The sequence below is a fragment of the Pinus tabuliformis genome, chromosome 2_2, assembly GCF_031772625.1.
Source record: "Pinus tabuliformis cultivar Carrire ecotype Pingquan chromosome 2_2, CPIR1, whole genome shotgun sequence".
NCBI classification, from domain to species: Eukaryota; Viridiplantae; Streptophyta; class Pinopsida; order Pinales; family Pinaceae; genus Pinus; species Pinus tabuliformis.
In genome coordinates this window covers 717,625,697-717,647,558 of record NC_142300.1, presented here as the reverse complement: position 1 = coordinate 717,647,558, position 21,862 = coordinate 717,625,697, and the positions used below count along the sequence as shown (strand labels likewise).

The following is a 21,862-nucleotide window of genomic DNA, read 5'->3' as shown; positions in this document are numbered from 1 at the left end:
TTTAAAATAAAAATATTTTTTCCGGAAAATACCGCGTGCTCAGACCGAAAACATAAATAAAAATAATGGATAAACATGGAATTTCGGAATCTTTCTGCAAAGTAATTTATAATAAAAATTATATAAAGTCTAAAATATTTTTTTTCTTTTTAAATATAAAGACATATTTGAAAATAACATAAAAAAGGTTATTTTACAAAAATGATGAATCAGAAATATATTTAAAGAAAATAAATTTAGAATACAGAAGATCTAAATCCATGAAAAACGGAAATAGTTTGGTGGATACCACTGCTTCCCACAACTCATTAGAAAGAGTATATATATCCAAAAAATAAAAAAAAACAAAAAACATGAGCATGATGGAAATGGATGCCGGCCAAATTCCGGGTTCAATATATAAGCTGTCTATTTCATGCTGCTACCATATGATATAAAAAGGTGTTACAGGGTTGGACTTAGAATGTAAAAATGAAGGTATGAATGAGACATGTCCATTTCCAAATACAGGATGACTTAAAATTTCCTCCTAATCCTGCTATTCGATTGGAATTTAATACCAGGAATAGCAACATGTTTTTACTTAAATTTCTGAGTAAACAACTCATTAAGAGTCAAAAGGCAGATTTACTAAAAGACAGCAGCACAGTGTCCCACAGCTACGTGCGCATATTCATTATTGCGCCTCTTGCTAATCTACTGGTGTGAATGATACCCGAAACATTACAGAAAGCAAGCTTCTATTCTGCGCATTAGTATCAAGTTTACATTCTAAAGACTATACATGATCAAACTCTAAGTAAACTTGGAAGCTACAAAAAGGCAGTAAATTCAGGGGCCCTGCAAAGAAGAAAAGTCTAGGCGAAATGCAACTACCATCATGCCTATTCATTGCAGGTTGTAGATCCCTCGTAATAATAAGGTGACATTTTTCCACCCTTGGGAGTTGGCTTGGCCTTCTGTTGCGGATTGGCCTGATGCAACATATCTACCACCCTCCTCATTGATGGCCTGTTGATGGGCAGGGAGCTTGTGCATAGGAGTCCTACTTCCAGAACCATCATCATTTCCTCCTTGAAGCAACCCACAAGCTTGGGATCCAGCACTTCCTGCCATCCATTCTTTTTCTCTGTTACCCACTTCACAAGATCTTTGTTATCTCCAAACTCTGAATCTACTGGCCTCCTGCCGGTCATGAGCTCCAAGATCACCACTCCAAAGCTATAGATGTCAGTCTTTTCATTCACCTTAAGTGTGTAGGCGTACTCTGCACAATGCCATATGTAAAGTTCTCAAATGGGACTCTCGCAGAAAACTATTCAAAAGCTAAAGAAAAGCAATGGTGATATAAGATTGTAAATCTAAAGAAATGAAAGATTGATATAAGACTGATTCCTACTTAATTTATAAAAAATTCTCTATAAAACTAATTCAAATTAACATTAAAGTTCAAGCCTAACTAAACTAGTGCAAAGTTTAATTTCATGGAAAAACAAGCCTAATCAAAGTTCACAATTCCATTTAATGGAGAAAGGAGCACAAGAAGAGCAAGGTGAGGTATAAATGGCCATCCTTATAAACAGCTTAACTGGATAAAGTAGGCAAAACAAGAAACCCGAATTCAGGAATAAAATGAACACAAGCAACCAAACAATTCGCAAGCACAAAATCAAATTATATTGGTCACTTGACCAAGGTCCAGATAAACCTCAAATAAATGTACTAAACACAACAATATCAACCTTGAAGTCTAGCAAAATTTGGAGAAACACCAAATAGAATTCTCTTAAAGTATGCAACAGAACCAACCTGGAGCTATATAGCCATAAGACCCAGCAATTGCAGACATATAATCAACCCCCATGCCACAGCTCAGCAGAATTTTCGCGAGACCGAAATCTGCAACATGAGCGCCATAATCCTCATCCAGCAGAATATTATTGGATTTAACGTCTCTGTGGACAATGGATGGCTCGCAATCATGATGAAGATATGCCAAACCCTGAGCTGCTCCAAGAGCAATCTTGTATCTTATGGGCCAGTCAAGAACACTAGACTTAGGCCCATGAAGTAGATCCCCCAAACTCCCATTAGGCATGTACTCATAGACCAACAGATTGGAGTCGCTATTACTACAACAGCACCATAGCTTCACGATGTTCTTATGCCTGATCTTTCCCAGTATGTCCACCTCTGCCTTGAAACCATTATCATTGGAAGCATCGCCTTTACTACTGCTCCAAAGCCTCTTAATGGCCACTGTCTCCGCATTGCTTAGCGTGGCCTTGTAAACCTTACCAGCTCCGCCGCTCCCAATAACATTATCTTCATCAAAGCAATCCAGAATCTCATTTTTACTGAATCTCAACTTGTGAAATGGAGTCAGCATCCAGGAAGATTTGTCAGCGAACTTTTTCCTCTTTGTATTTGCAAAGCTTCGGTACCTTCTGTAAAACAAGGCAAGCCCAAGGACAAAAATAATGAGAGACAAAGCAAACAAACAACGAAGCAGCCACCGCCGTTTCTGCTGCGTAGCCTTTTCAGAACAGGACTTCGTGCCGTTAAAGCTCTCGCGGCTACACAACTCGGAATTTCCCAAAAAACTCTCTGCATACACCAGACTCGCAAACACCAAAGGAACTTCGCCGGACAAACGGTTGTCCGAGACATTGAAAGAATTCAGCTTCAGATTCCCGAGCTCGGAAGGAATCGGTCCCGTGAGAAGATTTTCCGACAGGTCTAGAGAATTAAGCACTGGCAAAGTACCGAGACTTGCAGGAATCGAGCCGGAGAACTGGTTTTTTGCAAGATTGATCTGGGACAGTTGCTTGCACGAACTGATTTCAGCAAGAAGCTTTCCACTTAGCTTGTTATTACGCAGGTCCAGATTTTCGAGCTGTTGCAGCTGCCCCAAGCTGGAAGGCAAAGCGCCGGAGAGCAAATTATCGCTGGCGATTATCTTGTTAAGGTTCCGCAGCTCGCCGATTTCTGTAGGCAGGCTGCCCGTAAATGCATTGCCGTTAATGACGAGCTCAGAGAGATTTTTGCCTTTGGCGATTTCGGGAGAAATAAGTCCTTCAAAATTATTGTTCTTGAGCTCCAGAAGTGAGGTGTGAGGAAGTCCCCAGAATGAACTTGGCACCGTGCCATTAAAATTATTGCCTCCTAGCCTAACTCTATTTAAACTCGTGCAGGTTCCCAGGGTTTCAGGTAAATTACTGCTGAACTCGTTGTCGAAAATGCTGAGAGTTTCGAGCTTTTTCTTCTTGCATAGGTCCGGAGGAAGCTTTCCGGAAAGCCGGTTATTTGCAATATCCAGTACTTGAAGTTCCGAATTTCTGCCCAGATTCTCCGGTAAAGTACCGGTTAATCTATTAGTGAAGAGCTTCAACTCCGTGAGGCTCGTAGAGGAACCTAAGCCTGCAGGTATTTCACCAACCAGTTTGTTTCGAAACAGATTCAAGGATTCCAGATTCAGTCTGCCGAGCCCAGTAGGAATCGAACCGTTGAGCATATTCGTGGAAGCATCGAACCTCTTTAAAGATTTCAAGCCGCCAATGCCCACGGGAATGGAACCCGACAAAAGGTTCTGGTAAAGGTCGATCTGTACAACATTTTCCAGCTTCGTGATGCTCTCGGGAATCGAACCTGAGAATTGGTTCATCGACAAATCCAAATTTGTTAGCTCGGCAAGATTGCCTAACGTCTCCGGAATTTCTCCGACGAGGCTGCAGTTCGCCAGCCATAGATTTTGCAACTTCGTCAGTTTACCGAGCTCTGCAGGTAGAGCTCCGGTGAGAGGAGCATTGTGGGCCAACTTAAACTGCAAAAGATTTGAGAGATTGCCTAAAAATGGCGGAATCGTAGTGTTGAGAAGATTGGAGACGAGATTTAAGACTTGCAACTGTGGCAGCTGACCGAACGAAGGGGGGATCGGACCGCTTAAGTTATTTCCTGAAAGATCCAGATACTTTAGCCTCGAGAGCTCGGAGATGAACTCCGGGAGTCGGCCGATGATGAGATTCTGCGATAAATCCAAATGCTGGAGTTTAGAGCATCTTCCCAAGTTCGCAGGAATCGAACCGTTGACGTAATTATTCGCCAACGAGAGGTTCTTGAGCCCTTTGATTCTGCAAACGACGATCGGGAACGGTCCCGTTATGTTCGTGTTCGAAAGATCGAGTCCTTCCACGAACTTTTCGCCGGCATCGCACGTAATTCCCGTCCAATTACATGGAGAATTGTCATTCTCACTCCAGTTCTTGAACGCGCCTGACGGATCGTCGAATCCGCGTTTCAATTCCTGCAAAATAAGTACTTCTTGCGAACCGCCAATAGCAAAGCGGCATAATATTATCAGAACCAAAGAGAAAAACAGAAAATGCAGAGACCTTTGCCGTGACATTTTCTGGTCCATGGCTTCAAATTTTCCCGGCAATGCACAGAAACAAAACTTAGACTTCCTCTCCCTTCCTCGTACCTCTTTCCCCGTGTCTCCTTTCAGTTTCAAAGCTCAAAGCGCAAGCTTCCACGTTCTGGAAGAGCCAAACTCCATTTTAAGGCCGAAAAGCTCTGCCGTAAAGTTCAAAATAAGGCCGTAACAGTGCATATCTTTCCGACAGTGAATCGTTGCGACTCTAACCGCAACTTGCGGGCGCCCGGATGAATTCCTCCGTGTAGAATTATTCGGTGACGTAATTGTGCGGGACCTTATGCTGACATGTTCGTGAAGGCTGCGCTGGAATGAAGTGGTTTCCCTGTCAACATTGCTGACATCAGTGATGAAGAGACACGCTGTACTCTTCCTCAAATTTTAAATTTAAATGCCCCTTTCACTCTGGTATTACCTTCTCACTTAAATCTCATCGCTTCAATCATCGGGTTTTGCGGAATCTAAATTATTGAAATATCACACACTATTGGATATATTTACGTGTTTATAAAGCAAAGTCAGTAGAACTATGTACATATAAGTGGGGTTTGTTCTTAGAGGTTAAAATTTTATGAGTTGAAGGTGGGAATTATTTTAGTGGAATTAAACTATTTTTAAAAATATTAAAAATATTTTATTTGTTAATATTTTTAATGATGATTTACCATTAAAGCTATAATAGGTTTTGTAAATCAAAAAAATTGAATGAAATAAAAACTATGACTATTGAATATGATAAGAGTTCAAGATTTTAAAATATGGGGTAAGAGTTAAATTTTCTTTCTCATGGACCACTAATGAGTTATTTTAGGTTGCATAGTTTTTTGTGAATAAGGATATGAGTCAACATTTATTTCCAATGATAAACTAATTAAAACATGTAGTAAAAGTTAAATTTTCTTTTTCATGGACCACGATAAAGTTATTTTAGGTGGCACAATTTTTTATGAATAAGGATATGAGTAACACCCATTTCCAACAATAAACTAAAAATATGATAAGAGTCTAAGATATAAAGATATTTTGTAAGAGCTAAATTCTCCTCCTTATGGACCACCAATAAGTTATTTTAGGTGGCATGGTTTTCTTTGAATAAGGATATGAGTCAACATTCATTATGGTCCTCACTCTAATTTGATTATTAAATTATGATATGTTTTGCCACATTTAAAAAATAAATATTATATAAATGAGAAATTGAAATAAAAATACAAATCACATAGAAAAAGAGTCCTACTTCATTGACTTTAATATTAACTTTTGTGATCCTTGCAATGTGCATACCACCACATGCAATAATGGGCATATGACACTTAGCCCAACTTGTACTAACTTTATAGCCTTTGATGGGATTGACACAGGTGATAGATTATTAACTTAGGTGTATATAGTATTTTTTGATGTTTACTCTTGCACATTGTCATTATTATAGCTCAGCTTCGATGCTTCAACCACCCATGATGGAAGCAACCTTGGTTTCACGACTAATAGGCTTTAAAAGCTTATAGATTCCAAAGGTGCACCCTACACTGTGTTGTTAGGGTAAGTTTCTTTAGGCCTGACTTGTATTCTATTTCATCTCCTATGTCTATGTGAGGTTTTTCTCTATTGAGGAGACACATTGGCCTCCTCCCTTTTTCCATCTTTATTTTTTTTCCCAAACTCCCTTCTTCACATTTGGTTACCTTATTGTTTTTTCTAGGGCCCTGTTTTTCTTTCCAGGTCTCTTTATGTATCCTCCCCTTTTATGGTCTCAATTGTGCTTAGTTCTTTTTGGTACATCCCTTTCCCTATTCATCTTCTCCTCATCCCTCTAAATCCATTTATGTCCCTCACCATGGCACATCCTAGCTCCTCCCAAGTTCATCGTGGTCGACTAAGGAGAAGGGAGCATCCTCGAATGAGAACCCAATTCACTGTTGATGTGTCAGCAGCTTATTACCCCAATTCTGCGCACAAGGAGATTAATGTGGTAGAGGATGAAGCCAAGGTGGGAAGGAGGTTTATTTTAGATGCATAAATGGCAAGTAGAATGTTGGTCACTAGATACTAGCCCCAAGGGAAACACTCGCTCATGGAAAACTTAATACATGCAAATCATTAAAATTTACTAGCATATTGAGACCATTATGGGAAGGTCTTAGTAGAAAGAAGTGAGGCACAATAGGAAAATTTCTTTGACATTGATGCCTTGTGAAATTGAACAATAAGGTGTTCACTTTTGATAGGAAAATTGCAGGTCTGGATTTTCCTTAACAATGATGAAGAGGAAGCAGATCACGAGGTAATTCAAATGGACTCCATCATAATACTTCTTACATTTTAGTGTTTAAGCAGTTACTAAATACTTCTTTTTATTGGTTATAGTGATAGAGAAGTAAAAAAGTTTCTTGATAGAATTATATTTTTGGTTTTACATTATCATGTCATTACAATAAGGCTGATTATTTGGAGAAACTTACGTGTCTTTGTTACTGGTTTGATTTCCTAGCAGTGGGCTTGTAACCACAAGATTGACTCTTTCAACATAAATTATACAATTTCAATGCTAGGTTACAAAAAAACACATTAACTTATGTGTAAAATTACTCTATTGAATTTTGATAGATTATTCGATTTAGTAATAATCCTATAAATTATATGTTAAACATAGAATTATATGGTCTTTTTCTTGGGATCCATTCATCACCATGAATTTTTTTTGGAGCACTTGGATTGTACATATTCAATTATGCAATTTCAATAAATTCAAATTTGATTTTAAGAAAAATTAATTAGAAAATATGCTCCAAATAGAGTCAAAACTAAAACGTTTAAAGTACATTATAATAGATATCATTTTTGGGATTCAACTGCGTTAAGTAAGTCATTCAAACGTATGACCATTTCCATGAGAGGTAGTCGTAACTGACTAATTTCTCATGATTTTTGAATAGTTCACTTAGCACTCATTGCATCGGGTGATGCTCACAGGGGTGAAGAAGTGGGATTGAAACTAGTGAAATGTGGAGAACGAATCACATAGCATCAATCATCACTTCCGGGGCTTGCACCCGGTAACCAGGACTTCCCAGGAGGTCACCCATCCCAGAACTCCTCTGGAATGTATATTTCCATAGTTGTAATTAATAATGAGAAGAAAATGTTTATGAAAAAACTATCTTTTGGAGTTTACAATGGTGAATTAATAACTCATTGGAGTAATTTGGCTGAGGCCCAAGATTAAACCTAGCAAGAGTTGAGCCTTCACGAGGGTGGAGGAGCCTACTTCTTGAGCATTATTATGACATGTCCAAGATGTTCCCTCATGAGATTTGAAACCAGGTGGAGAGGATAGCATTTCATTGTGTCAACCACTCCATCATCCTATGAGAAAACTTGATTAAATGTTACTAAAAAACATATAATCCTATTAAAAGTCGCATTATTGATAATTATAAAAGATATTAGTTTTCTTGAAAATATTATTTAGGTTAACACCATATTTTGATCTTAAACTATGACCTTAAAAATTAACTCTAATTGATTAAAAATTTATTTTCATCCAAAAAAAATAACAATCCAAAGCGCAAAAATATACAACAATCGTTCAAATTTATCTTTTAACAATTATTATAAATTATTTTAAATTTAACAATTTATAATATATTTTACCATTTAAAATTGGAAAAATACCTATACAAATTATTAAAAAATAAAAACTAAAAAATATTATTATTATATAAATGTTTAAAACAAACCCTTCACAATGTGATTAAAAAATCTCTAAACATACTATGTAAAAGTATCACTAAGAACAACGCGAGTCTTTTATATTTCTTTAAAGAAAATGACATCCCTAAACATGAGTACAAGATCTACAATACTATTGTTATGTTTTTCCAAAATCAAAGTTTGGTCAATATGAGAAACTTCACCACACACTGCATCTTATAAATATCTACATTTGCTTAGGCACAATGAGGACAATACCTTTGTTACACTCAATCTCAGGTAACCCTTTGATGATCACTAAAAAGGTCAATCCCCCTCTCCTATTTAGTACATTTCCTTGGGATGTGGGATTGTGACCCATTATTAAAATGAATGGCAGGAAATTATAAATGTTGTGAATGGCATGGAAATTATAAAAGTTGTGAGAGTAGGAGGCCATTCCTAAAGAACAAACAAGTGAACATCGTAATTTCAAAGTAATGGACCACCCTTGGATGGGGAAGCGCAACTCTCATAGTATATTCTCACCTTAATTGTTGCCCAAGAAATCTTGACCCAAATCTATAATATAATACAACGAATATCATTGTTAGTATTTTTAAATTTAACATTTATTTATTTACTGAAATTTTAACATTAGGATGACTTTTATATATGTGTAAGACTGATGATTTAATTTAATTTAATTTTTAAATTTAACTATTTAAATTTTAATATTATGATGACTTTATATAAGTGTGAGAGTGCTGATTTAATTTTATATATGTGAGAGAGTCAAATGAATTTTATATAGGTGTTTATATAGGTGTGAGAGTGATGATTTAATTTTATATGTGTGAAAGAGTGAAAGTAAAAAAAAATATAAAAATAATAAAATAATGTTATTGGGTTTAAATTATTAATAATAGTAATTAATTAGCTTATGTTTTATTTTAGTTATTTATTTTTTAAGAAAAAATATAGAATTTTTATATAAAATTAGTGAAGTTGATTGAAATGGATTTTAGTTATAGATTGAAAGCTATGAATGATAATCTAGGCCAACTAAACTTGGATATGATTGGATAGCATTTGATAGGAAAATGTATATCTAATTATAATGTTGGAGACTAAAAGTTACAAAAGAAATAATGTTGGAGACTAAAAGTTACAAAAGATTCTCTAAGCCAACCATACTAGTTTTTTTCTTTTTCCTTAGGATTATCTGGGTTAATAGTTTTTTTCTTTTTCCCTAGGGTTATCTAGGGTATATATGCATTTTGTTCATGGGGAAATTAAATAATATAAATTGACCATGCTTTAAATAATCAATTCAATATCATATTTTTTTCAAACTAATTAATAATTAATTAATAACTGAAAAGTGTTTAATTTTTTTTTATATATAATTAATAATTAAATGGTGTTCTTACATAAAATCATTTTTTTTTTTTTTTATATAATTAATAATTTTTTTAAATAAAAACATTTTTGAAAAAATAAACACTTTATTCTACCCTATATATTCTACCTCATACGTACAACCACTAACTCCATTATTATAATATTAATATAAATGTTTTATTGGCAGTACGAAAAATTATTCTCCAATCATAATTTAAAATGCACCAATCTCTTTAATTATTATCATATGCATTCTTGCTTTAAGAATAATATTTTTCATATAATATAATATAATTATTAAATATCACTAAATTTTAACTTTTAAATTTAAAAGAAGAAGTAAAAGCTACTGCAAATGATAGCCAATTAACTGTCATCATTCTCTATATTGACTTAAATGACTATATGCATTTTGTTTTTAAATAATATTTTTTATATAATATGATTAATAAATAGGACTGAATTAAGTAAAAGCTACTGCAAATGATAACCAATTTAATGTCATCATTCTCGGCATTGATTTAAAGATACAAAATAGTAATACTAAGCACTTGTGTAGGAGGGGAATTACCATGACACTCTAAAGTGAATATTTTAATGTAAGTTGTTATGTTATTTTAATAAATAAATATTAATTACAAAAGAGAATGAGTAATTTATATATATATATATATAAAAGTTTAAATTTATTTGTATAGAGATTACATAAGTTTCAATTTGTGAGAAAATATCACTTGGAAAGTTATATAAGTGTATTTAGCATTAATATTACAATAAATATTTTGGGAAAAAAAATTGTTGTGTATTAATAATAAAGGCAAGGAGTTGTTGAAATTCAAAATAATCACAAAAAATTATTATGGTGAAAACAAGCTTTACTAAGAAGATAATTCACCTTTGCTGGAGTTGTAGCCTATTAGCAAAAAGGATATATGGTTAACAAACTTTATGCAACATAGAAGCATTTTGTATAGTTGTCCACCATATAATGTAAGGAGAAGCTTTTGCAACAAATAAATGAGGTGCTTCTTCCCCATTGTGTAACTTGTGTAATTCTAAGAACTTGTGTAAGAGGGGAATTACCATTACACTCTAAAGTGAATATTTTAATGTAAGTTGGTTATATTATTTTAGTAAATAAATATTAATTGCAAAAGAGAATGAGTAATATATATATATATATATAAGTTTATTTGTGTAGAGATTTCACAAGCTTCAATTTGTGAGAAAATATCACTTGGAAAGCTATATAAGTGTACTTAGCATTAATATCACAATAAATATTTTGGAAAAAAAAATTGTTGTGTATTAATAATAAAGGCAAGGCGTAAAAGAGTTGTTGAAATTCAAAATAATCACAAAATGTTATTATGGAGAAAACAAGCTCACTAAGAAGATAGTTCACCTTTGCTGGAGTTGCAGCCCGTTAGCAAAAAGGATATATGGTTAACAAACTTTATGCAACATAGAAGCATTTTGTATAGTTATCCACCATATAATGTAAGGAGAAGCTTTTGCAACAAATAAATGAGGTGCTCCTTCCCCATTGTGTAACTTGTGTAATACCAAAAAGTTCCAAATACAATTATGAAAGAAATATGCCAAAGAAGGATATTGTTGAATAAGATACCTAATGTTAAAATCAATGATGTGTGTTATTGTTTTCACTTTGTTCCTAGTATGCTACCAAGAAATTTGTTGTTGCAAAGACGATGGTGTTGTTGTGTTGAGGAGACCAATATGCATGAAAGGAAGCCTAATCATACATTTCCAAGCTACCCAATGGGATATCATTGTGTGATTGAAATGCCATGTTTTTTAGGATTTGGATATGTAAAAGAATATTGGTTTTGGATTAACACTATCAAGAGTCATTTGTCAAACCTAAAGTTGAGACAAATTCATTTCAAGAAGCTTCAACCATTTGATAATAGAGCTCGCAAAATGGATGGAAATGGTTGAAATTCATATGTAAAGGGACTAGAATTTGTTACTAAAGGAAAATGGGTAGTGATCAAGCGGTGTAATACAACCACTACAGGAAGAGATATACACACATTATATTCATAAAGAAGATCAACCCATCCAAGGTTAGAAACTCCCTTAAAACCTAATTGATTTATCAATGATAAATAACAAAGCTATTTGACTAACTAATGAGGTGCACTCATCCCCCCACCTCTAAGTGAAGCAAAAGGGAAAATACCTCAACCATGAGGAAAAGAGAGATACTTAAAATGTCTTTGAGAAGTGTAAAGAGATAAAAAAAAGTATGATCTACATAATGCCAAAGCCATGAGAATGAACTACAGTGCTATCTAAACCCCTTGAACTAAGAGAAGATGTGGGAATGAATAACCAACATGTGATAAGAAACAATGCTAAGCCATGGTAGATAGCCTTCCCTTCAATACAAGATACACTAACAATAAAATGGAAACCAACCCCTCCAATAAAAGAAACATGCACCAACAAAATGGCATAGGAAAACCTAGGAGGAAATTAAATAAAACACGAAAACAAGAAAATACAAAGTGCCTTTGGTAAGACAATGTTCCTAACTCGACCATAAGAAGGGGAAAGAGATCACACTTATCACTGCCAAGAATAAACACTAAAAGCCTTAGGAATCATATCAAGATTTAAGGATAAAATAAGAAAATGAAAGAAAAATAGTAAAGGAAAATGTTATTTTATAGCCCACAACAACGTTTGACCATGGAACTTTGTCTCATTTTTTGTAAGCAATCCATGAGAACAACTACCCTACCTCTATGTTTTGACTAAGTGTACTAATCAAAGTAGAGAGACACAGTTGAGGTGGGAATGGATGGATTGTCACATTCTCATGACCTGTAGAGATGGCATTCACCTTGACATCATTTAACCAAATTTTTGAATAGTGAATAAAGGGAATTAGATTGCCCTTAGAGGTTCCAAAGAGAGAACATGGGGCATTTTTGTATCACTAATGTCCTAGTGATGCGTCCTTAATGGTCTGCATGTAAGGAGAAAATCCATGAAGTTGGGTAAATATTTTTGGCAAAGTGGTGAGAAAAATAGTTTTTTTAACCCTTAATTGAGATAGTTTTAAGCGTTTTCTTCAGATGTTAGGAGCTCAACCAAGTTCTTGAATAACCCCTCGATTGATGAGTTCTATAGACATAGAAAATCCTTTATAAATGTGCCACATTGGGTTAAACAAACTATAGATTTAAATATGAAGCTCAAACAAGCTCTATAGCATAATCAAGCACCCATTTTTCGTGAAAGTAGTGAACAAATCCATGAACCAACATTTTTTTGGTGTGTGTTTTATTGCAATAACTCAATCAAACTATTTATTAAACTCAAAAAAACCTTGATTGATCTTTTAATTAGCCCCGAATTGAAGTATTTGAAAATCCCCATCCCTTGATTGAAAAATTTAAAATCCCTCAATTGAGCTATATTACTTGATTGAGGGTTTAAAATCCAAAAAAATATCACCTTCTTGTAGGATTTTCTGCAATATAAATTTCAAGGGATGAAACCCCTTTATCTCTTCCTCTTGGCAGTGTTATGTATCTAATAGATTTGTCAGTAAATCATCTATCCAATAACATATCATTTTCACCCTTTCAACTTCATATTATATTTTTTATTTTATAACTTATGCTAAAAAATTTAATAGTTCAAAAAACTCTTGGAAAAAAATAAATAGAATAAAAATTACACACCAAAAAAAAAAAAAAACATATATCGTATTTCCATAGTTGTTTCCTCTTCAAAAACAAAAAATGGTTTTTCAATTTATGTAAACAGTTAAAAAGTAAATTGACAAGAAGAAGAAAAAATGTAGAAAATGATATTCAAATATTATTGTTATTATTATTATTTCGTAAACTAAGGTCTTTTATATTACTACTACACAAATATACATAAAAAAGTTTATCTTCTTTGGTTTGCCACTAGGGAAACCAGAATAGTAGCACAAATTAATTTTTTTTTATTAATAGTGCCATGGATAATCATACTTTATTTCAAAACATAAACTAATAGAAAATATAAACTAATAAGCATAAGCATTAACATTTCAACTCCTTGAGTTGTGCTCTTCTTGAGTTGAAATGCTCACCTCATCATATTTCAAGAGGGGGATCGACCCGAAAAGGTGGTTGTCGTTCACTTTCACCAGAGGAGGAGGAAGAATTAGCATAATTTCCCAAAGCCCTTTCCATCCTTGTGATTTTCTTGTATATATTATCTACCTTCTCCACTATTTTAGTCATACAAAATATCAACGCTTGTTCTGTGTTAGTTTTCCCAGTGAGCACCCTCCCGTTAGAGTTTTCATGTGGTAGAAAATTTACTTTTGTACATATAGGATGAGGTATGAAACCTGTGATGGGCCTCATTAATATGTGTATAGCAAGGTGTAACAACCCTAGTTAAAACTCCATGTAAAAATATATAAGACCACGGTTGACGGGACACGTATTCCAAGTAGAATGGTGGGAAAATCATCCTAGTGGGTGTTCATTTCTGTTATTATGGCTAAGGAAATGGGAAAAGGAAATGACAAAGGCTTTGGAAAGGAAAAATGGCAGTTTGGCACATTTATTAATAAAAATAATGGAAATTAGGAGAAAAGGAAGGTGAAAGGTCACAAGTTGCATGTGAGGAGGAAATTGAAGGAAAATAATGGAAAATGAATAAAATAGAGGATGATTTGATAAAAATGCTTCTGAGGATTAATTGGCAAGCTTTTGCTCAGGTTTTTCATTGGATCAAGAAAGGTAAAGAAGGTAAGAGAAAGGAAGGAGCAAGAAAGGAAGAGTAGGATCAGACAGCTACAACAGGATTCTTTGCAGGTATTGATTTGCATGTGTGTTTTCCTTGCTAGATTTGTCATGCATGGTATTGCATGTGATTCATTGTTGTTATGGCATGGGTTTTTCCAGGTGTGACAATGTTTTTAGCCTAGCCTTGCCATTTCCAAATAGCCATGGTGTGATGGGGCTCTCATGTTTTGGTTGAGATGGATTGCTAGATGGATTTGAAGTTGAGTGAGGTGGATCTCCGAAAGAAAGAACACGTGGCCTATTGATCCCTGAATCGGACCGTGGATTGTAATAAAGGCATTGGCCTAGTGACCCCTGAACCAGACTATGGGTTGTGGTAAAGCCAGATTTTTTATTTCCTTTGTGGGCCTATGAATCATCGACCAGTGAATGGCGGGATACACAATAAAATCTAGAGGCGATTTCCCTTGATTAGGCTTAGGAATCCTTGTCGATGAATTCCGGATATACGGTAAATATTAGAGGGTGGTGTCTCGGTTTAGGGCCTAGTGATCCCTGGATCAGACCGTGGATTGTGGTAAAGCCTGAGAGATTAGGAGATAGGAAAATTCCTCATGGTGTAGGTGGAGAAATATGGTGGCATCCAAGATTTTTTTAGCCTAGTGATCTGGTGGAGATCATGGTTAAGCTTGCTATTACATGTTTATTATGTTGACCTAGTGATCTGAGATGGATTATGGTAAAGCTCGGTTTCTATTTATGAGGTGAGGTGGTTTAGCCTCGGGATGACCTTGTTGGTTCTTTTGGTTTGAGTCCCACATTCATGCTTGGAATATGGCACGAGGGTGAATGGCTGAAGAGAGAATTGGCTCAACCATTCTATGGTTGGGTGGAACATGGTAGTCCATCTCGGGTTGGATTTTTCATTCATTAATAAGAGGTTATCTCCTTGATATCTTATGTATAAATGTATTGGTTTATATGTGGATTTTATGGCTGATGCATCCTTGACATTTATGTTGTTATTGTGCTGGTTATAAGCATGTATTATGACAGAGATTATGTATGGCTTTCCCCATGTTTGTTGCGTTGTGTTATATTCTTTCCACGACTAGCCTACGTAGCTAACCGGGGGTTAGAGGGGCGGGGGGGGGGGGGGGGGGGGGGGGGTCATAGGGGGGTTTGAGGCGTACCCGTAACCCCACTTTATGGGGTCCGGGGTAGCGCCCCTGAAAATTTTTGTTTTGGACCCTATTTTAGGTTGGGCGGACCCACCTATGGTTTTGTGCATGATTTTCGCACATGTTTTTTGGACGTGATTGTTTTCGGTCCATGGTATTGGACGCGATGGTTTTCGGTCCATGGTATTGGATGCTTCGACATGTATAAATATGTATTATAACATTGAAAGGAACATAATGAAAAATCAAGCTCGTAGTCCCAGTTTTTGGATCCAGGGGAAATATCTGTGTATATGTGTTTTATGTGTTATGCTCTCGCATTGTTTATTTTCTATGTTTTAGAATTCGTATGCAGGTAATTTTTGTATGGGGTTAAAACCTACATTTGGAATCGGAGTTGTTTTGGATTCAAGGGGACGCCTTTTTTGCTGAGGGGTTTCGCTTGGGCCTGTGGTCGACCCTGTTCAGTGGGAGATCTGCGAGATCGATTCTGGTGGTAAAAGAAGATGGCGAGCAGTGGAAATATAGAAATCGAGAAATTTAATGGTCAGAGTTTTGAGTTGTGGAAACTCAAGATGGAGGATCTATTGGTGGATAAAGATCAGTGGATCACGGTAGATCTGGGTACTAAACCAATGGGAGTGTCCGATGAAGAATGGAAGAAGTTGGATCGGAAGGCAAAAAGCACAATACGATTGTGTGTCTCATATTCAGTATTGTTGAATGTATCAGGGGAAGCTACGACGAAGGCTTTGTGGGACAAGTTAGGGACTTTGTACCAATATAAGTCTCTGGTGAATAAATTGTTCTTGCGGAAAAAGCTGTATAACCTGAGGATTAAAGATGGAGACTTGATGACAGAGCATCTAAATGCATTTAATACTGTGGTAAGTCAGTTAGCATCTGTTGATATTAAAATTTCAGATGACGATAAGTGCATCGGTTTGTTGTGTTCTCTACCAGATTTGTGGGATAGTCTGGTTATTGCAATAGGTAGCAATGCAACTGCCTTGCAGTTTGATGAAATAGTCTCCGCCTTGCTGACATAGGAGATGAGACGGAAAAATATGGAGATCCAGAATGGTGTTGCCTTGTCTGTACAAGGACAGTCCCAAAACAGAAACAAAAATAAGTCATCGAGTGGGAGATCTAAATCTAGAGGGAGATCTAAATCTCCAGGAAAACCTATAAAGGTGGTGTGCTGGAAATGTGGAAAGGAAGGGCACTTCAAAAGGGATTGTAAATCTAAAGCTCCTGATAAAGGAAATGGATCTGATGATGCTCCTTCTGTAGAGGTGAAAACCACGTCAAATGAAGCTGGGGATGTGTACTTGATTTCTTCAAGTACACATGTAGATCATGAGGCATGGTTGATTGACTCAGGTGCATCCTTTCACTTCACTCCCCATAGAGAGTGGTTCTGCGAGTATGAGAAATAAGATGGTGGTGATGTCTTCTTGGGGGATGACCGGAAGGCTAGAATCGTTGGTCTCAGGAAAGTAAAATTGAAGTTGCAAGGTGGAAGGGTTAGAACACTTCCTGGTGTTCTACATATTCCTACATTGGCTAGAAATTTGATTTCTATAAGAAATTTGGATGATGCAGGTGTAAAGACAATGTTCGAGAAAGATACCTGCGAGATGGTTTAGGAAGCACTGATATTAATGCAGGGAGTTCGGATTGGAGCTCTGTACAAGCTGCAAGGTAGCACTGTTGTTGACGGGTGCAACAGTTCTATGGTTCTTGAAAGTGGAGCTGAAAATCTAGTGGTCTCTGGAGAGAAGACCATGCTGTGGCATCAAAGGCTTGGACATATTGGAGATAAGGGCCTTCGAATACTTCATGGTAAAGGTATGAATAATAGCTCTCTGGATTTTTATTTCTGTGAAAATTTTGAATACGGGAAGCAGAATCATGTGAGTTTCCCCTCTGGTGGTAAGAGGGCGAAACAGATATTAGAGCTTGTGCACAGTGATGTGTTTGGACCTATGAAGGTTCCATCACTGGGTAAGTCTATGTACTATGTATCATTTATAGATGACTTCTCAGGGAATACATGGATATATTTCCTTAAGAAGAAATATGAAGTCTTTGACAAGTTTAAAGAATTTAAGGCTCTGGTGGAAAACTAGACAAAGAAGAGGATAAAGGTGCTGAGGACAGATAACGATGGAGAGTTTTGTAGTAAGGAATTTGAAGAATTATGTAAGAAGAGTGGTATAGCATGACAGAAGACTACTCCATATGCACCTCAGCAAAATGGAGTTGCAAAAATAATGAACAAGACGTTTATGGAAAGAGCAAGAAGCATGCTCAGTGGTGCCTGGTTAGGACAGGAATTCTGGGTAGAGGCGGTGGAGACAGCATGTTACTTGGTCAACATATCACCTTCATTGTCGTTGGAGGATAAGACTCCACAAGAGGTATGGATTGGTAAGAAACCCTCTCTTTCACATCTAAGGGTATTTGGATGTGATTCATATGTACATGTTCCAAAGGAGAAACGAACCAAGTTGGATAGTAAATATGAAAAGTGCATCTTTATTGGGTATAAGGATGGTTTAAAGGGATATAAGCTTTGGAACCCAACAACAAGGAAGGTTGTGTACAGCCGAGATGTGTTGTTCAGAGAGGTGAAAGATGTTATTAAACATGAAGTCCAACCAAAGGAACCTGAGAAGATAGAGTTTGAGCTAAAGGAGGAAGAATTAGACTCTACAACAGAGGAGGAATCAGAAGACGAAGAGACACAAACTCTGGCTGTGAGAAGATCAGTTCGAGAAAGAAGGCAGCCAAAAAGGTATAGTCCATTTGTTTTTCTGTTCAAATTTTGATTTATCTATTACTGATGATGATCCCAGAACTGTGAAGGAAGCAGTAGATTCAGAGGATGGAAAACTCTGGAAAGAGGCCATGGTTGATGAAATGGCATCTTTGCACAAAAATGAGGCTTGGGATCTGGTGGAGTTTCCGGATGGAAGGAAACCCATTGGCAGCAAATGGGTGTTCAAGAAGAAGAAAATGCAGAAGGAAAGGTGGAGAAATACAAAGCTCGGTTGGTAGCAAAAGGTTATTCCCAGGTGCCGAGAATTGATTTTGGTGATATTTTTTCTCCTGTAGCCAAGGTAACTTCTATTAGGTTAATTTTATCTGTTGCTGCTGATTTTGATTTTGAGTTAGAACAGATGGATGTGAAGATAGCATTTCTTCACGAGGATCTAGAAGAGGAGATCTACATGAAGCAACCTGAAGGCTTTGCGGTGAAGGGTAAGAAAGAACTGGTATGTAAGTTAAAGAAGTTTTTGTATGGGTTAAAATAGTCACCAAGGATGTGGTATCAGAAATTTGATACATTTATACGAGGACTTGGCTTCACCAGAAGCAAAGCATATCACTGTGTGTATTTTAAATTAATTGGTGACCGTGTTATTTATCTAGTCTTGTATGTGGATGATATGTTGCTGGTTGGAAATGACAAAGAAATTATCCAGGATTTGAAGATCTAATTATCCTCCAAATTTGACATGAAATATCTTGGTGCTACAAACTATATTTTGGGCATGGAAATTAAAAGATATCGGGAAAAGAGGAATCTCTGGTTAAACCAGAGGAAGTATGTCGAGACAATACTACAGAGGTTTAATATGCATGATAGTAAACTGGTGAAGGTTCCTATTCCTGTAGGTGTGAGGTTATCTGCTGAACCATGTCACAAGACATAAGAAGAGGAAGATGACATGTCTCGTGTTCCATATGCAAGTGTAGTCGGTAGCTTGATGTATGCAATGGTCTATACTAGACTAGACATTGCACATGCAGTGGGAGTATTGAGCAGGTTTATGTCAAAACCAGGGAAGGAGCATTGGACAGTAGTGAAGTGGGTTTTTAGGTATTTGCGTGGCACTAGTGATTATGGTTTGTGCTACCAAGGAAGACCAGGATTGGACAGAATATTGGATATTCATGGCTTTGTTGATGTTGACTGGGCTGGAGACCTAGATCAAAGAAGATCTACAAGTGGGTATGTGTGTAACCTATTTGGAGGTGCAATCAGTTGGATGAGTAAGAAATAATCTGTAGTGGCACTATCAACTATAGAGGCAGAATACATGGTAGCCACTCATGCAAGCAATGAAGCAGTTTGGTTGTAGAGATTGTGTTCAAGTATGGGGTTAGTACAGGGAGCTATAAGGATAGACTGTGACAACCAAAGTGCAATTTTCTTGGCAAAGCACCCCACATATCATTCAAAGACATTCAAAGACAAAGCACATTGATGTTCAGTATCACTTTGTGAGGGATATGATAGAAGACAAAAAGGTGTTGCTAGTAAAGGTGGACATTTTGAAGAATACTGCAGATGCATTGAAAAAATCTGTGACCTCTGAGAAGTTCTCTTGGTGTAGAGAGACAATGGGTGTTTCAGGGCTGGAAAAATGACTACGCTCTCTTGTGGCCCCCTGTGGAAAGAAAACAACAAGTGGGAGAATGTTGGGTTGTGTTATATTCTTTCCATGACTAGCCCACGTAGTTAACCGGGGGTTAGATGGGGGGGTCACAGGGGGGTTGAGGTTGGTTTTGGACCCTATGTTAGGTTGGGTGGACCCACCTATGGTTTTGTGCATGATTTTCGCACATGTTTTTTGGACGTGATGGATTTCAGTCCATGGTATTGGACGCGATGGTTTTCGGTCCATGGTATTGGATGCTTCGACATGTATAAATATGTATTATAACATTGAAAGGAACATAATGAAAAATCAAGCTGGTAGTCCCAGTTTTGGGATCCAGGGGAAAATCTCTGTGTATATGTGTTTTCTGTGTTATGCTCTCGCATTTCTTATTTAATGTGTTTTAGAAGTCGTATGCAGGTAATTTCTGTACGGGGTTAAAACCTACAATGTTTTGATTTGTAAATGAATGAACAATGTATATATGACCTAATAGATTATAATGCAGCTAATGATATAAGGTAACAATGCTCCTTAGTGATTCTCAGTTAAGTATGAGACCCTTGTGCTTAAATTTGCTGTTTACACCTGTAGATTACATATTTTTGATTCATTTGACGAAATTTTTGTCATGGCTAGTAGAAGTCCAATCAAGCCCTTATTCAAGTAATTGAATTTGTATCATCATTACCTTGTTATCTTTTTGTTCTGAAGGTGTCATTCAATTTTGGGCAGTGACCTGGGATCTGGGCCTAAAAAAGTGGCTCAAATCCCGGGGACATTGGCACAACATTGAGCAAAATAGTCCCTGGACACTAGCATGCCATGTTGTGGGAGTGTCTAGAGCCCTCTAGACGTTGGCATGCCCATAGCATGGGAGAATCTGAGGGTTAATTTGTCTAAAAACTCAGTAGGACCGAGGGGCTAGTTCCGACAAGGTTGGGATGGTTCTTGGGAGTCCTTTTTCTGATGTGGAAGGTTTGTATGTTGTGTTCTCGTCAATTCCACTTCCTTAAGGTCACATAGGAGGTTTAATCCCATCATAGTAGCCTCTCGTCACATGTTTACCCTGGTTTTCCAGTTACTTGGGTAGATGTGGGAGGAGGGTGTTACACAAGGTGTTGAAAGTGATGGAAGCCACCAACATTGTAAGGGGTTCTCCTCGATGTGAAGTCCCAATTATACCTCACACCATTTAGTGTAGGAGTCCCATCTGGTCAAATGATTCGACCATTGTTGGAAAGGTTTCAAATATATGCCTTGGTTATGAGTACACACAAGAGAACGCAACACCTCTTTGTGGTAGAAAGTATGTGAGCTTTGTGAGACACCCAATGTAAGGTGCACGAGGGAACATCCATGACTAGTAGGGAAAATGAGCCACTGGTTAGAAAAGTAATAGTACTATCCTAAAGGGGGACCCAGGAAGGAAGAGAAATACTTGTTGAATACCTACAAATTAGTCCCCATGATAAATAAAAATCACTAAAACATAATAACACTTATTCAATAAAAACCATAGATAAGCAATGAATTATTTCATTCACTTAGTATGTAATTAAAGCAACATATACCATAAACATAACCAGAATAGTCCAACTATATCTATGATACATATATGAAGAAGTGTTGGCTCATCGAGTTTTTGATTAAGAGTGAAAGGTCCCAAGTACACTGCTACATGAATGAAACACTATATCCAATAGTGGAACATGAAGCCACAACTTTCTTCTCCAAAGAATGATATATCTCCTATGTGATACAAGAGAAGCCAAGGAAAGACTCCAAGAATGCAAGCCCTTTATTTGACTGATGAGGAGTTATTTATAACAAATAACATTGACATTTGAGCTTCCTCATGACTGCTTAATTGAGCTATGACTATTTATATTCTATTTATGACTTATTGCATTCCAT

At 36.4% G+C, this 21,862-nt stretch overlaps 1 protein-coding gene across 1 annotated transcript; it reads right to left on the bottom strand.

Moving 5' to 3' along the window:
• Positions 1–412: 412 nt before the first annotated feature.
• Positions 413–4,506, bottom strand: LOC149194683 (uncharacterized). The gene is made up of 2 exons (XM_089405126.1): positions 1,810–4,506; positions 413–1,267 (listed from the first exon to the last, which is right to left on the bottom strand). Exons 1-2 carry the CDS (start codon positions 4,415–4,417, stop codon positions 885–887), a joined length of 2,991 nt encoding a protein of 996 aa, XP_089261252.1. The 5' UTR covers positions 4,418–4,506; the 3' UTR covers positions 413–884.
• Between the last annotated feature and the right edge of the window lie 17,356 nt (positions 4,507–21,862).